Here is a 17180-nt window from a genome sequence, read left to right on the forward strand (position 1 = left end):
ACCTCATCATTGGCATATTTTATTAAGTGGCAGAATAGAAGTTGTACAAGATCACCATTCATATAGAGAATCTTCAGGTCACCAAAATGAGCAATGCTGCAAAGTTTTAGCAACTGCTCTATATCTCCCACCCTGGATAGTCGTATGACGATGCCACCTGTTATATCCTGCCCCCTTAAGTAAAACAGAAAAAAATAAGGGGGCTGAAACGGCTGACTTTTGCCACTTTGGCCAACCATTATTTGAAATTTTGCAGAGGCCACACTTTTATTTGCCAAAAATGTGATAGCCCCTGTTTTGTGTTCTCTTTTTTTAAAATAAACTGGCTCACGGATTGGCTGGTTTAGGCTTTCCTGGTGGATTCTCTCATACGAATGATCCTATGTGTGGTTGACCTGCCACATCGTGGTAGATCTTTATGTTATTTGTATGACCAGCTGTAAGATAAAAGACTTTGCACATATAGCTATAAGGGCTCCTTCACACAGTAGTGACCTCCAGGTCACCGCTATACTTAGTTATTGGCTGCAGTGGTCAACATGCCATGGTAAGCCGGGGTGAGCAGCAATTTTTCCCCTCCTTCTCACAAACTTGTGTAGACGGTTTTCCCGCTACTGCTCTCTGCTACAGGTGGCAAGCAGGCCTAAACTCCCCCAATTCTAAACTTCACCTCAACTGTCTGCCAACATTGGTCAATATTCTCCTGATTTCTTCAAACTGACCTCTGTGGGCTCTAGAGACCCTGAACTGCTGATTGTTGTCATTGGTGTCACGCTATCAATGTTGTCATCTTGGAAAGGTTGGGGAATATGATGTTGCAATGTTAACAAAGAACGCAAATCATCCCTGACTTCATGAACAGGAAGCCTTGAGCTCAGTTTTGTGCATCGCCAATAAGGAGAGTCCGGTCATCATATCTTTCTCACCTGTGTATTTTCCTGCTAGTTTGGAAATTCCCCAGATAAGTGAAGCAAACAAGTTTGCGAAAAAATGAAGAATGTTATATTGTAGCCGTTTCCTCCATGAGCCATGTTGGAGATTTCCCCATCATCATTAGAACAATTGTGAGCTCATTGAATAATGCAGGTGACAAGATGCTGCCTCACAGACAGGTTGCTACAGGTCTAACATTATCTGCAGCCTCGTGAGCTGTTGGTCAGCCTTCTGTGGGTGAGGAAGTCCTTCTGTATAGTCAGATGTCATATGTAACACTAAGCTCAAAAGTCAAAATCAAGGGGAAAAAAATCTGCATATCTTAGAAGCAATGGGAAAATCTGAAAGGGAGGAGATACGGATTAGATATTAGACAGTCAGGGTAATCAATGAGTGGAACAGGTTACCACAGGAGGTGGTGAGTTATTCTTCAATGGACGTCTTCAAACAAAGGCTGGGCAGACATCTGTCTGGGATGATTTAGTGATCCTGCATTGAGCATGTGGTTGGACCCAATGCCCCCGGAGGTCCCTTCCAATTCTACCATTGTATGATTTAATGAACCCCTTTAATTGATGTAGATGGAAAAAAAGCCTCTGTGGTACAACCTATCTCCCATTCGCATACCCTTTTAGCAGGGAAGATTGCATGACCTATAAGACTCCCTACATCATCTTCACATGGAGAAACAGTACCCCTCCAGACCCTTTATATCATGCTCCCTGAATCATTAAGTGGGCTATATCAATAGAGACTGACACTATATATAGGTGACCACAAAACTTATCATAAAGCTCATCAGTAAGTGACCCCCACTTGTCAGCTTCACAAGGGGTAGTCCATGGCCGGCCCTCCTGGGCTCCACTATTCTGTTACAAGATGGGCCAGTATGACCCGCCAAAAGTGGATACATCTCCAGGATGCAGTTTATATTCTTTTCAGGATACTAGGGCCTTGCTACTGCGCTCGTTGTCACCCCTGCCACAATGTTTAAAGAATGGAGGGAGGAAAGTGACAAGTGCAGGCGCATACATAGCAGTATTGCTCTCAGCAGGCAGCGGCTGTCTTGTTAATGATTCTATAGGCTTCATGTGGGTGTAATACGTGGTCACCTTGTATGAAGTACTGCAAGCCGAGTGATGTTTCCCCCTTTGTGTAGCTCTCGCTGCTGATGCGGATGGTAACAAAAATGAATTTTCAAGGTACAAGTTGCCATGGAAACATATTGCTTATGTCAGCAGCCGTCAGTGATTGCAGACAAGTCTCCAGTATGCGCGAGTTAATGAGGGACGTTCTGTTTCATGTATCTACATCCTCAGTCCAACTCATTACAGACATCACCTGCAGCTGCTGGGCCCCAAAATCTGTAAGTGGGCCCCAACTCTAATGCTTCATTTATAGTTTGGTTTCTATATATGGGGAAGAGCATCCTCTGCACCCATTAGGCCGATTTCACAGGACCGAGAAAATCCCACGAGATTTGTGAGACGCACGAATGTGAACCCTATTATTTTGCATGGGGTCATATACATGTGTGATATTTTTTCTTCCTTCAATGCGGTGTCGGGGGAAAAAAAAAATCGGGACGTGTCATATCTTTGGGCGTTCCCTCGGAACATCTCGCCCATTGTTTTCAATGGGGCTGGGAAGAGCATTGCACGGCATGCAAGGCGCACGTGATGCAAGGTTTCTTATTGAAAACAATGGGAAACACTTGAATTCAAATGCAAATCACACAGTCTGCTACTGTGAGTAGAGATGAGCGAGCATGCTCGGATAAGTCAGTGACTCGGGCGAGCCTCGCTCTTCTCGAGTAACTGCATTCTTGTGCAAGCGTGCTCGGGGGGGCGGCGGGGGAAATCGGGGGGTAGCGAGGAGAGAGTGAGAGAGATCTCTCTCTCCCCCCCCCACCCCCCGAGCACGCTCGGACAAGAATGCAGGAATGCAGTTACTCGAGAAGAGCGAGGCTCGCTCGAGTAACTGACTTATCCAAGCGTGCTTGCTTATCTCTAACCGTGAGCAATGGCAAAAATCCTTTCCAAGTAACACTTTATCTAATAAGAACACAGTGCTGTAACCTAAAAGAAGTGTCTGACTCTCTCAGATTGTATAATGAGTCAGTCCACCAAACTTCCATGAGCCGTGCGGGCTATCTGTTGTCAGTAGTGTGCACACTGCCAGTCTCTGGCTGGCCTCACTTACAGTCTACCATGGTTTCCTTGGATCTAAGTCATGGCACTGATGCTTCCCCTGGTATGGAGCTATAACACAGACTGTCTCCCCTCTTGCAGCTTCAGGCAGTCTCCAGTCTTCAATCCAGTGGCCCCAATGTCCTCTAAGCAACTCTTGCTGCTTCTCTCCTCTCTTCAGTCTATTGCAACTAAACTCTGCAGCTCTCCAGTAGCAGCTCAGCTCACTTATCACAGTCCCTGCACTCTCTCCTGATGGTGCAACAGGAATTGTCCTTTTTATTTGACCCTGTACTCCTTAATTTAACCCTTTAGTGTAGCCGCTTATAGGACATCACTGATGACGTTCCATTTTGGGCACCTGCTAGTAGGACATGGGCTGCAGCAGTCACGTATATACAAATACATCACTGCTGCAGCCAATGTGAACAAAGACCAGTAGTGAAGATAGTTGGGTGGTACGGAAGCAACGGGTACCTAGGTGGTGACTATTACAGGGGTTTTTTTTATTACAACATTTCTCCCACTGCCATCAAGGTTTTACATTAATTGAAAACCCCTTTAAAGGTGGTTTATAGTTACATGAAATTCCTGTAAAACGTTTTACAACTTTGTTTCAATTTCTCACCATTTTCAAAGACTTGCGGTGAGTTTCTAATATTGGGTGGTTTCCCCCCAACAATTTCATAGTCAGGGAACTCAGCAGGGTTGTACACAGAAATGATGGGGTCCCACTGAAAAATAGAGAAGGACTCGCTCTTCATGAACTAAAATTTATGTGCATATTTTCATAATATATCTGTATAGGGGAGCTGTATTTTTCTGACTTGATAACTGATATAATTTTGGCTGCCTCAGCCACCACTAGAGGGAGCTCATTGCATATGAATTTATATAGCCAGTATTGTACTTAATGGGAGGTGTAAAAATTTGCCTGCCCTGAGCTCTCCCGTTCGCCCCACAGTGGCAGCTGCAAGTAGCCACTATGCAGTGTCAAGCCAAGCAAGGGATGCAGTTGAGTCGTTGGCCAGCTCCCACAATGGGTTTCATAGCAATCGCATTCCCAACTTCTACGGTAGGTTCTCCACTGGGATGCCATATAAAAGCCACATCGTATGCAAGATGTAAAGATTTAGGACCTCCAATGGGTTACTGGATCTTCTTGGTCATCATCTTGTGACTGACACAGGGAAATGTGCCTGGGAGTAACAGGATCCATGTAGACTACAGGGACTCTCAGTGTATAGTGTCTGTGTCTCTTGTCTCATGTACAATGTAGTCTGGCTATGACCCAAGTGACATCAGACCCTTCCCATCACTAATGAATCATTCATCTACTCTAATCTATCACATTCTGAATAGGAAACTCATCAGTAAGACTGGAGACTAAAGGAAATACAGGAATGATAAGAATACCGAATGTGTGAGGACGACCATGCAGTGTGATGGACATAGAAGCTAAAGGGATCTATACAAGTCTATATATAATAACTGACATTGCTTTTGCATGACTGATATCACCGTTAAGTAAGCACCAATCATTAAGCAAGGCACTTAACTGGCCCTTAAAGTTGTTCAAGTTAAGGAAAACGTCTGTCAATGGGTCCCCCATGCTCACCTCTCCTCACTCCCTCATTCATTCGGCTCTGCTGTCATTGTGACATCATGTGGCTACAAATAAGCTGCAGCAGCCAATGACAGCGCTCAGTGATCATGGCTGAGTGCTGTCATTGGCTGCTACAGCAGCTTTATGTGACATCACAGCTGCCTGTAAACCAACAGCAGGGACTGGAGCCGGTGGCAGGGGGCAAACGGGAGAGTGGGGAGAGGCGAATGATGATTTGTTATGTTAATGCGTGGGGCACCCGTTGACAAGGGTTTTCCTTAACTCAGACAACCCCTTTAAGGCCTCTTTCATACAAGCATTTTACTCGACTAATTTTAATTGTATTTTAATGCATTCGTTCACATGGTCGATTATTAGCCACGTAAAAACGTCCGGCCGGCGAAGATAGGACATCGGCAGCCAAAGATGCCGGCCGATGTTCTGACACGTCCGGAAAAGATAGGTCTTGATCTGTGTTCAAGGGCCTAATGCTGTCCCATGGTATATTACCGTAAATCACAGGATCATGCAAATTAGGTTGGATACATCATATTATGTATTAATGAGACCGAAAAATGTAAAGCCACCTTCAATGGAAAACGCGCAGTAATTATAGTTATTACTAAAATCCACAGCATAAATAGATGCGCTGCAGATTTAGAATATGAAGCGTTTTTCATAAATGCTGCGGATTCATTATGGAAAATTTCCACACCATGTGAAGCAGATTTTTCAAATACCTTCCTCATTGCTTGTACTGTCAGCGCTGTGGAATTTGCATAACAATTCTTGCAGCAGAAATTCAGCAGCATTTCCACTATAAAGCTCCCGCCCCCTGTCCGCAGGCAGCAACGGGAGGGGCGGAGCTTAGCTCCACCCCACCCCTCCCATTGCAAACAGCGGCAAGGGGCAGCCAGGAGAAAAGAAGGGGGGTGGAGTTTAGCAGTCATGCCGCTAAACTCCCTCACACCTCCCTTCTCTGGGAGCTAGCATAAGCTGTCATAGGAACCTATACGGCTGCCGCCGGCGTGTTCGGTGTGGTAAAATAGAACATGCTGTGTTAAATGTCAATAAAAATCAATGTACTTTTATTGACCCCATTCGTCATATATTATGCCCGCATAATATTCAATGAAATTATGCTCATGTGAGTCTGCACACTGGTGCATGTTCATCCGCAAAATCTGCGTGCCGAATGCGCAGCAAATAGAACCCATTGATATCAATAGGTTCCTTCACATGTGTTTTTTTTTACCATGCTCTTTTCAGGCGTGGGGAAAAAAACGTGACTTGCTCTATTTTGGTGTGCAATTAGGCACTGAAGGTCCTCGTCTGCCCGAAATTGTGCACTGATTTTGAGGGGTTAAACAATTGCACCTGGGACTACAACGTCAGTTGACCGGCTTACTAACTAGGCTGCCCCATCTACTAATTCAGCTGACCCATTTATTAAGCAGACTGCCCCGCCTACTCAAACATAGTGCTGCCAGGACCATGCCCATGTGAGCGGTCCCAGCAGCACAAAAAGTACAGTTAAAAGCATTGATACAGGCGCTATAGCATGCAATCCTGCGCCCTGCATACGTCACGCGATAGCGAGCATATATGCACTTACACCCATGTGCAGCCATCCCTGCATTACACTCCAGAGCTGCACTCAATATTCTGCTGGTTGCTTTTAGAAACTGTCAGGCAATGTCTGATGACAAGCTTGCTAACAGTTTAGATTATGATGCAAGTCAGTACTTAGGGGGAGATTATTACAGTTTATTGGCATTAAAAAAAAATTATAAAATTTGGTGTAAGCTCAGCTTGTGCAAAAATTGTGCAACTTTTTGACCTTTTAGTTACGCTGTTGTCCTTCATGTTCTGACAAGTGTGCATGGCCTGCAGGGAGCGGGCACAGTAATGTATAACTTATGCCAGAAACTGGTGTAAATTATATCATAAACCTACGCCAGCTCCTAGCTGACATGTGCACGGAGTGGTGGAGATACGCCCAATACATAAAGAGGCGCGCTCCTCCTCATATATCAGGTGCATTGTGCGCCTAAGGGGATCATATTAAGATTGGCATCATAAGGCTGGGCAGATTCCGGCTGTGAGCCCGGCCGGCGACTCTACGTACCTGATTTTCTTGTATTGCGTAGGACCGCCCGGCCTTAATGACCCGACCCAGTCCTGCTCATAGCTGAGGATTTGTTACACTTGCTTCTAGTCTAGGCCAACTTGTGAGCTGAATGTGCTGCCCTCCATAGTGTTACATGTTACCAGATACATTGTAGAGGACCATCAGAGTGGGGACCGTTTGTGCTGCTGGGTAATATATACATTGTGGAAACTGGATACAATTATAGCTGCCCTTCAGCTGTTAGACTATCAAGTCCGCACAAGTTTCTCTTTGCAGATTGCAGATGGTAGTGAGTTCCTAAGGCCAGCTTCACACGGCCGACAAGTCGCGTAAGGTTTGTGCATTGCGAGATGCGCAAATCATGGACTAATACGAACCCCATTCTTTTGAAAGGACTCCTATACACGAGCGATGTCCTATCTTTTCACGTTCCTCTGAGCACAACTCTAATTTGTTATAATGGGACAGTAAAACATATCGCACAGCATGCGGTGTACACTGGAGTATAACGCGAGGTTTCCCATTGAAAACAATAGGAAACACGTGGCAATCCTCTAATGCGGTTGAAAGCCACGCCATAGGATCGCTACGTCACAGAAGTGATGGGAGGTGTTTTTGGCAGAAAAATGCAATTTTTTTAGTGTGAAAACGCACGCTTGTGAGCGCGATATCAGGCCGAGTTTCTCAGCCCAATATCATGCTTGCTTGTGTGTAGGTATCCTTATGCCGGATTCATAAGGACGGATTTGCATAAGGGGGGGGGGGGTAAATCTGTGTGCAATACACAGGGGAATGCGTGAAAAACTATGTAATTCCACTGGAAAGGGACAGATCTGGAACAGACAAATCAGCCATTTCAATCGGTGTGTGTTTGTGTCCCGCACGCAAAAAAACCTTCTCCGTAGGCAGAAAAGTACAGTTAAATACGCCGACATGCGTGCAAAAAAGCATCGTACATAGCATAAAAACGGTGCGCAGGGGTCCCCATCCACCGGGCCGTTGGGTGTTTAGCGCCGGTCCGCTGCACCGCCTGGAACTTTTGCCTTGTGTTTTGTGGCCCGCGGCGTGCCGACGCCGCTCACCACTGAAGCGATTACCAGCGGGGGCACCGCAGCTCCCCGCTGGTAATCGCGCTGATCCCGGCGCACACTGACGTGTGCAGCCCAGAACGCTTCCTCCCCGAGTCCCCTGCTCATTAGTTCCGCAGGAGAGGACTCGGGGAGGAAGCGTTCCGGGCTGCACACTGACGTCAGGGCAGAGAGCGACGCTGACAGCAGGGAGGAGGGTAAGTATATGGGTTGGGGAGCTGCTTACTACGGGGGGGTGCTGCATATTATGGGAGGCAGGCTACTTATTACAGGGGAAGGGGCTGCCTATTACTGGGGGGGCTGGTTATTACTGGGGGGACCTGCTTATTACTGGGGGGGTTGGTTACTGGGGGTGGTGGGGTGGGGGCTACTTATTACAGGGGAAGGGGCAGTTTATTACTGGGGGGGCTACTTATTACTGGGGGCGGGGCTGCTTATTACTGGGGGGGGGGGCTGCTTATTACTGGGGGGATGGGGGCTACTTATTACAGGGGAAGGGGCTGCCTATTACTGGGTGGAGGCTGCTTATTACTGGAGGGGACCTGCTTATTACTGGGGGGATTGCTTACTGGGGGGGTGGGGGCTACTTATTACAGGGGAAGGGGGTGCCTATTACTGGGGGGGGCTGCCTATCACTGGGGGGGGGCTGCCTATTACTGGGGGGGGGGCTACTTATTACAGGGGAAGGGGCTGCCTATTACTGGGGGGTGCCTATTACTGGGGGGCGCTGTCTATTACTGGGGGGGAGACCTGCTTATTATGGGGGGGACCTGCTTATTATTGGGGGGACCTGCTTATTACAGGGGGAGGGGCTGCTAATTACTGAGAGGTGGGGGCTGTCTATTACTGAGGGGTGGGGGCTGTCTATTACTGGGGGGAGGAGATAAATTATATGCTGCCCTATGTGTGTGCTGGGGAGGGGGGATAGATTATATACTGCCCTATGTGTGTACTGCCAGGACATTCTAAATGTCATCATTAAATAAGAATGCACTAAACTCCAACCCCCTTCATAGCCCCGCCCCATATAACCAAAGCCCCGCCCATGTCCCGCCCAACCCTGCTGGGCCTTGTAAAAACGGTCTTGCTTGAAACCGGTCCCTGGTGCCAAAAAGGTTGGGGACCACTGCGCTAAGGGATACGCAGTTGCACATACATGTGAAACCAGTTTAAGGGTGCATTCACACGAACGTATATCGGCTCGGTTTTCACGTCGAGCCGATATACGTTGTCCTCGTGTGCAGGGGGGGGGGAGGATGGAAGAGCCAGGAGCAGGAACTGAGCTCCCGCCCCCTCTCTGCCTCCTCCGCCCCTCTGCTCTATTTGCAATGGGGAGAGGCAGAACGGGGCGGGGCTAATTCTCGGAACTTAGCCCCGCCTCTTCCCACTGCAAATAGTGCAGAGGGGCGGAGAGGAGGCGGAGAGGGGGGGCGGAGAGGAGGCGGAGAGGGGGGGCGGGAGCTCAGTTCCTGCTCCTGGCTCTTCCATCCCCCCCCCCTGCACACGAGGACAACGTATATCGGCTCGGCGTAAAAGCCGAGCCGATATACGTTCGTGTGACTTCACCCTAAGGCCTGTGTATGCGCATTTATACGTGCATCTGCATCATGTATTTGTACAGCAGACGTTGCATTTTTACACATCCCTCTGTGTCTTTACTGTACTTTTTGTGCAAGCAAGTCATGTGCATTTGCACGCACAAAAAAAAAAAAACACACAACCACAGTCCCAGGTCTTGGAATGGCCAATTAGTGTAATTAGTTCCATATGTTCCATCTCCCTGCGCAAATGCACACGAATATAGAATGTGTTGCGTATTTTTTTGAACAGCCAAGATGCGCATGCAGATTATGCGCGTGTAAACGAACGCATTGAAATCAGTTGGATCTATTCACTGCATATTGTGTGCACAAATATGCCCATGTGACACAGGCTTTAAAGCAGCACTTCCTCAGTATTGCACAGGTGATGTAATTATTGTCAGTGCCTCAGACATTGCCACAGGGGTTCTTACTATAGGATATCCTGAAAACATGACCTGTTGGTGGTCCCTGAGGACTGGAGTTGGAAAACACTGCTTTAAAGCAACACTCCAGGCAAAGCTGATACATTATGTTACGCCTAGTGCAGGGTTTGAGGGAGGTTGAGCATGTCACAGTGATTCGCTCTTTCATGATCTTTGAATCTCACTTGCTCCACAGGCCCTGCAGTACTTGTAATGCGGTGTATCATTCACGCCTGGAGTGTTTCTCTAAGGCTAAATTCACATCTGCGCTAGATGTTCCATTTTCCTGCTCAGTTATTGGAGCAGAAAACTGAATCCCCTGGATGAAATGATCCGTCTCATAACAGAACCAAACGGGCGCCGTTGACTATAATGGGGTCTGTTCAGTTTCTGAACTTGGCTGGCATTTTACCGGATGGAAGGTCCAGCATGCACGACTTTCGTCTGGCATTTCATGCTGCATTTATGCCAGAGGCTCCAACGCAGATGTGAATTTAGCCTAAGGCCTCCTTCCCACGAGCGTGACGGGCTCCGCCGCGTAATATTACGCTGTGAAGCCCGTCACGGCGCCCCCCAGAGCCCCTATACTTACCTGCGGGAGATAGCGTGAAATCGCTTCCCCGCCCACCGCCGCCGCGTCACCGCCCGTCACCGCCCACCGCCGCCGCGTCACCGGCCGTGTCACGTGCACGGCCGGCCGTGTCACGTGACGCGGCCGGCCGCGTCATATGGCGTCATATGACGCGCGGCGGTGGGCGGGAAAGCGTTTTTTCACGCTATCTCCCGCTGGTTACAGCGGGAGATAGCGTGAACGGACGGCTTCCATTGACTGCAATGGAAGCCGTCAGTGCGTACAGCCCGTCCTCACCCGCAGAAAATAGAGCATGCTGCGGGTGAGGACGGGAGAAATCGCGGTGCGTAATTCCGCGGTGGAATTACGCATCGTGAGCATTGTGCTATTAGGTTCAATAGAACCTAATAGCTGCGGGCAACGCAGCGGATTTTCGCCGCGAATTACGCGGCGGAAATCCGTTCGTGGGAAGGAGGCCTAAGGGCTCCTTCACATCAGCGTATGCATTTTTACGGTCGCTGGCGTATATTGGTCAAAAGATAGAGCAAATTTTCGGATTTCGGTCACATATGTGCAATTTTTTCAGTGCAACGTTTTTACGTGGCTAAAAGTCGCTCATCTGAACGAATAGATTGGAAGCCAATGCTTCAGATGGTCGTGATTTTCGGCCAACGTCAAAATGCGGCTAAATAGCCCCGTAAAAACGCTCGTGTGAATAAGGCCTTAGTATGACGGGTTTCCTTGTTTCTACAAGCACTGCCCACAACACTTGGCCTTTCCTTGCCTGTGATTGGCGCTCGTCAGTCTTCATCTTACGGTTACCTTATTCCCTTCACTATCCTACTGTATGATTTGGGCACGTGAGTTTCTCATCTTTGTCATAATTTGTATCCGTTGAGCGCTTGGAATATTCTGGAATTTCCAGTTTCTCATTTGAAATGTTGGAAACTTTTAGAAGTCTCTGGAAATGAGATGGAAGAAATATAATGAATGATATTGAAAGGAGGAAGGTGGCTTGTGCTGCAGACGATGAGCTCAGGGGCTTCTGTGATCTGATTTGGTTACAGTCAAGGAATTTCTTTATTAAAAAGCTTGGGTAGTTTCCGCAGCGGTTACATGAGGTTATTGATGCGCTTCCTCCAAGATTAACCTGCCTGAAAGGCAGAGAACTGCGCCACCTATTGGCAAAAGGCGGAATGCATGGAAATGACTGTTCAGTTTCATTGTTATATGTGCTTTGATTGTGTCTTGAGGTTCTGGTCTTAAAGGGATTTTCCAGGCATTTTTATTAATGATCTGTCCTCAGGATAGGTCATCTATAGCTGATCGGCGGGGGTCCACTGTTTGGGATGGCAACTGATCAACTGGTCTGGCGCCCACTGTTACCAGAAAAACACACAGGGTGCAAAACAGAAGCAGATTGCTCCCAGCCCTGTGTAGTGGCCAGTACTGGTAATTGCAGGTGCAGCTTCCATTAAAATCATTGACAGTTGTGTCTGCAATTACCAGCGCCACCTACTACAAGGTGGTCAGAGCAATCTGATTCTACTCCGCACCCTGTGTATTGGAACAGCTGATCAGTTGGGGTCCTGAGCAGTAGACCCCAGCTGATTAATATTGATGACCTATCCTAATAGATTATCAATACAAATGCCAGAAAACCCCCTTTAAAACTTTTTTTTTATGAGTCTAGATCAACTTCTTGCCACTAAAACATTGGACAGATATATTAGCTCTGCTCTACTAGGGTACAGTTAAGATCAGTGACTCCAGCTAAACAGTTGCATTGCCAATTGGAGTCTGAAGATGCCTGAAGTCCACTCCGTGTTTTATTAGAAGCTGTTGCTCTGTTTTTCTGTACCATGCTTTATACTGCAACTCTGTTTGCTTAGACTGGCTGCTACGTATAAACACAAGCTCAGCATATGAACTCCGTTTTCATTATAGTAAGGACTGAATGATAATAAAATACAAGGAATTAAGGAAAGAAAAAAGTTTATCCAGTAAGGTAGACATTAGAAAATTGTAGAATGTAGGGAGGGGCCTCAATATGAGGGAGGAGTCTGAATATCCGCTTTGCTATGTGTATCGACTCCATAATATACCTACTTTATAGCTCTTATAGAAAGGCTCCTGATTTATTTGTGTGAAAATATTTAATATCTGACTAAGCCCCCTATAAAGGTGTACAGTTACGTGTCTATTGAGCAGTTACTTTGTAGAGAAGCCACCCAGCTTTCTCAGACTCCAGAGTGTTAAAGGAGTTTCATGAGTAGTAGGTTTCTTTAAAGTAAAACTCTGTTCCCCACACAGTAAAATAACTAGCTGTATGCTCCCCCCCAAAGCGGTGGTGCGGGACACGGGGGAAAGGGGAGTATACAGCTGTTAGTTATTTTACTGAATGGGGAACAGGGTTTTTTAAAAAAAAAAACTACTCCAAAAACCCCTTTTAAACATGTCAAGTCGTGCAGTGATAGAAGAGAAGACCTCAAGCTCTGGAATTAGGCAGATTTGCTATGCAGCACACTAGGAAAGCTGGGTGATGCCCCTGTGGACAGTTTTCTGAGAGACGTAATCAAGATATGACTGATTGGAATTTTTAACTACTTAGCAGCAGAGGACAACTCTAAGACCGACACATAACAGATGCTTAGTTTTAAGGGGGCAATGGCGCTATGGAAGATGTCAGCTGCCCTCTGCTCAGGTGGGATAACACTGTGTATGATGAGTGATATTTACTAAGAACAGGGATTTTGGAGGATGTGTGGGAAGGCAAAAAGAAAAGGAAGTTTAAAAAAAAAAAAAAAAAAAAAAAAAAAAGCTGTGAGGACATCCGTTTAGGGAAGCTGTAAGGAAGTGTGGCTCATGTTCAAGGAACAGGCAGCAGATTCGGTAAATGCAATGACCTATGTCATTGGGTAACATTGTTACACTTCTACTCACACTTGTTACTAAGCACTGCACCTCTTTCCCACGTTTGTCACCACTGCCAAGTAGTCTCTGCTGTCTGGAATAGGCGCTCTGTATGTTGGGGTGTGAGACTAGTCGTTGTCTGAGGGCATTAGGTAAGGTCATTCTCTACCTTGGGGTATTGGTGGTCTCATGGGAAGCCGTGATCTGTCCAGGGGGCTGTAGGGTGCCTTCTCCCTTGCGATCGCGATATCGCTGTGTTTTATTTTAACGTGAATGTCGATAGCACTTTATAATGTTAAAAACGCATCGCACAAGAATCGCAAATTTGTGCTTTGCAATTTTTGTGTGATGCGTTTTTAACATTAGAAAGTCCTATTGACACCCACGTTAAAAAAACGCAGCGATATCGTGATCGCAAGTGTGAAGCCCCCTTAGATTTATTTTGGTGGAGCCACTGATTGCACCAGGAGGCTCTGCTGACAATCTAATGTCTGCGGGGAATGTCTGATTGTTTGGATTTTTACCCATCAAATCCATCGTTTCTTCTGGAAATAAATGGCGCCAGAAATGTCTGACAGAAGTTTTCTCTCCACTTTTGAGATAATGCACACATTCAAGCAACGTAATATCCATAGCAGGCTGCATCTGATAGCATAGTATCATCATGTGAGGGGCACAATGGAGACAAGTGTGGAGGTCACAGGCTGAGGGTCACCTATTGGACAGTCTTGGTCCCCCGGGGACAGCAAGGATGGGGTTCTGAAGGGCTGAGATAAACGTAGGGGGATCTGTCGTGTAAGCAGATTGGTGCTTACCCTTGCCCGGGCAGCTGTCACAGCTGGCTCTGAGGTCACCGGGTGGCCATAGTACAGCTACGGACCAGCTTCATATTGGGCTAAGTAGACCTGGTTACAACTTCCCGGACGAGAGACTTTACAAAAGGATTCATACAGCCGTTGCATGCTTGAAACGTTTATGGACATTCATAGTCCTTGCAGGGTGTGGGCGCTGAGTGGAGCTCTCGGCCTGATTCACACGAGTGCATGTGTATTTGCATGCATTTTTGTGGAATGGGCTTTGGGTATTTGCACGTGCAACTGTGGTTTCTACTGTATTTTTGCACGCGCAAAACAAATTACAAGACGCTGTCCGCCATTGAAACGGATAATTAGTTTCAGGACTTCACAATGTTCCCTTTTCCTGCACAAATACGCAGGAAAATAGAACATGCTGTATATATATTTTTGTGACTGAAATGCACATGCAAAATACGCGCACGTGAACAAACCCATTAAAAGATCAATGGGTTCTATTTTCTGTGCATTGTGCGTGTACAAATATGCTTGTAAATACGTTTGTGTGAATCTGGTCTTAGTCTTTAGGTGTCACCAGTCCGGTTGGTCACTGAGGATACAGTTCAGCTATTGCTACCAGTGCTCTGGTTCAGAGGAGAATACTTTCCACTTCTTCACTTGCTGCACTATGTGTCCACCTGACCACCCTTTTACGGACCTGCATTTAAAGAAACAGTAGAGCATAAAATATACCTCATATTATCACAAGGGTATATCATATTGCATCAGGTCAATAAGAAGAAACTTAGTAGACCGCTTCTCCCCAGCAGCGTCTTAGGGATGAGCGAGTATACTCGCTAAGGCACTACTCGCTCAAGTAATGTGCCTTAGCCGAGCATCTCCCCGTTCGTCCCTAAAGATTCGGGGGCCGCCGCAGCTGACAGGTGAGTTGCGGTGGGGAGTGGGGGAGAGCGGGCGGGAGAGAGAGATCTCCCCTCCGTTCCTCCCTGCTCTCCCCCGCAGCTCCCCGCCCCGCGGCGGCCCCCGAATCTTTCGGAACGAGTGGGGAGATACTCAGCTAAGGCACATTACTTGAGCGAGTAGTGCCTTAGCGAGTATACTCGCTCATCCCTAGAGTATTTCAGGAGAGGAGTGTGCTGAGTGACCTGTGCACTCATGGGGGATTGGTGAGGATGGGGCTGTATGGACCCGAAGCACCCAACATAGTTTTACGAAGGTTAGACTGTCATCTGCAGAAGCCTGACAAGAGATGCAGATGCAATAATGTGAACATATCCAGGATTCAGGTTGCATGTATTATTAGTAGAGATGAGCGAACGTACTCGGTAAGGCCGATTTCGCAATCGAGCACCGCGATTTTCGAGTACTTCACTACTTGGGTGAAATGCACTCGGGGGCGCTGTGGGGCGGGGCGTGGTGGAGCGGAGGGGAGCAGCGCAGAACAGGTGGGAGCTCTCTCTCTCTCCCTCTCCTCCCCACTGCCCTCTGCAACCCCCCGCTCACCCACAGTGCACCCGAGTACTTTTCACCCGAGTAGTGAAGTACTCGAAAATCGCGGTGCTCGATTGCGAAATTGGCCTTACCGAGTACGTTTGCTCATCTCTAATTATTAGTATTGGGAGATTGTAGTTTGCATCAATGTATATACCTTTATGCCTCTGTATATAGTACATGCCCCTGGATGGAGAGTTTATCCTGGCAGATGGTGCCGGCTTCATGGCTGCTTCCAACGATGATCCAGCTTGCACTCCAGGTGACGGAAACATTTTTTTCTTGGAAAAGCAATAGAGTTCTGTATGATGGGTATGACATATGTTCTGCTGCCCCCTAGTGGACAGAACCTACAGTACATTACAGAAGGGATCATAAATGATATTCAGTAAATTATAAGAAAAACAGAAGTCACTCAGAACATCTTTGGTGATTGGGGGGGAGTGGGAGATTATATTCCATAGACTACACACCTCAGCTGCTGCAGAACCTCAACATGCATACCTAGCTCACAGAACAAACCTCAGCGGCAGCAGAACATCTTTTTGAAAATGAAGCAATGCTTTATGTTGAGGGCACATTTCAGTCCCGCAAAAGGCAGCCCGCTCTACTTTTCTATGCATTAGCACACCAAAGGTCCCCATAGAAGTCAATGGAAGGGTCTTGTTTGTTGTGTGCAAATGAACATGCGCCGCGGGCAGAAATAGTACAGTAATTTATGCAAATATGCGCGCAAAAAAGCATTGTTCATTCTGCTGAAATGCAGCGCTATGGCGCACGAAAATGCACATATGCCCGTGTGGAACTACCTATAAGCAGCAGTGTACTGTATAATGCAGGCGTGTAGTTAGGCCCAGGCACTCATGTCCCGGGTCTTGAGCCTGAGGGCTTAACAGATGAACGTGTTTTAGTCCCATTTTGTGGTCATAATAATCACAGCCACATAGCGGGTTTCGTTTTCACTAGTGAGATTCTCGCCTGTTAATTGTAGTGGCAAGAAAAGATAGGACTTCACTATCTTCCCGCTATTTTTTTCATACTCCTGCAACCTGCGCTATGGCGCAGAGTTTGAATGACCGGAGGGAGAAAACCCGAAAACACTTGTTCATGTGCAACTATGCTCTGTAGCATCTGAAACCGCACTTATGCTCTAGAGCAGGCGTCCCCAACTCCCATCCTCAGAGACCCCAACAGGTCATGTTTTCAGGATATCCTATGGTAAGAACACCTGTGGCAATGTCTGAGGCACCAACAATAATTACATCACCTGTGCAATACTGAGGAAATCCTGAAAACATGACCTGTTGAGGACTGGAGATGAGGAACACTGAACTACAGGGCAAAAGTAACTTTTAATTGTATCCATATCTTTAGAGCGCCGATACAATTGAAAAGCGCCAACACCTTTTACTGGATCTGTCTTGGGGACATGAACCCA

General features: G+C 47.1%; 1 protein-coding gene across 3 annotated transcripts in view; it reads left to right on the top strand.

The window, feature by feature from the left end:
- The window catches only part of AMN (amnion associated transmembrane protein), a 62306-nt gene that overhangs the window by 15186 nt on the left and 29940 nt on the right, over nt 1-17180 (top strand). Inside the window, exons 1-2 of one of the 3 annotated variants that reach the window (XM_066605728.1) lie at nt 13380-13415; nt 15920-16004. In XM_066605728.1, coding sequence (XP_066461825.1) covers nt 13389-13415; nt 15920-16004 — 112 coding nt within the window. In that variant the 5' untranslated portion in view covers nt 13380-13388. Of the gene's footprint in view, nt 1-13379; nt 13416-13476; nt 13589-15919; nt 16005-17180 lie in introns of those variants that run through there. The other 2 variants (XM_066605729.1, XM_066605727.1) reach the window with 2 other exon arrangements.

This window comes from Eleutherodactylus coqui, chromosome 6 (genome assembly GCF_035609145.1).
Source record: "Eleutherodactylus coqui strain aEleCoq1 chromosome 6, aEleCoq1.hap1, whole genome shotgun sequence".
NCBI classification, from domain to species: domain Eukaryota; kingdom Metazoa; phylum Chordata; class Amphibia; order Anura; family Eleutherodactylidae; genus Eleutherodactylus; species Eleutherodactylus coqui.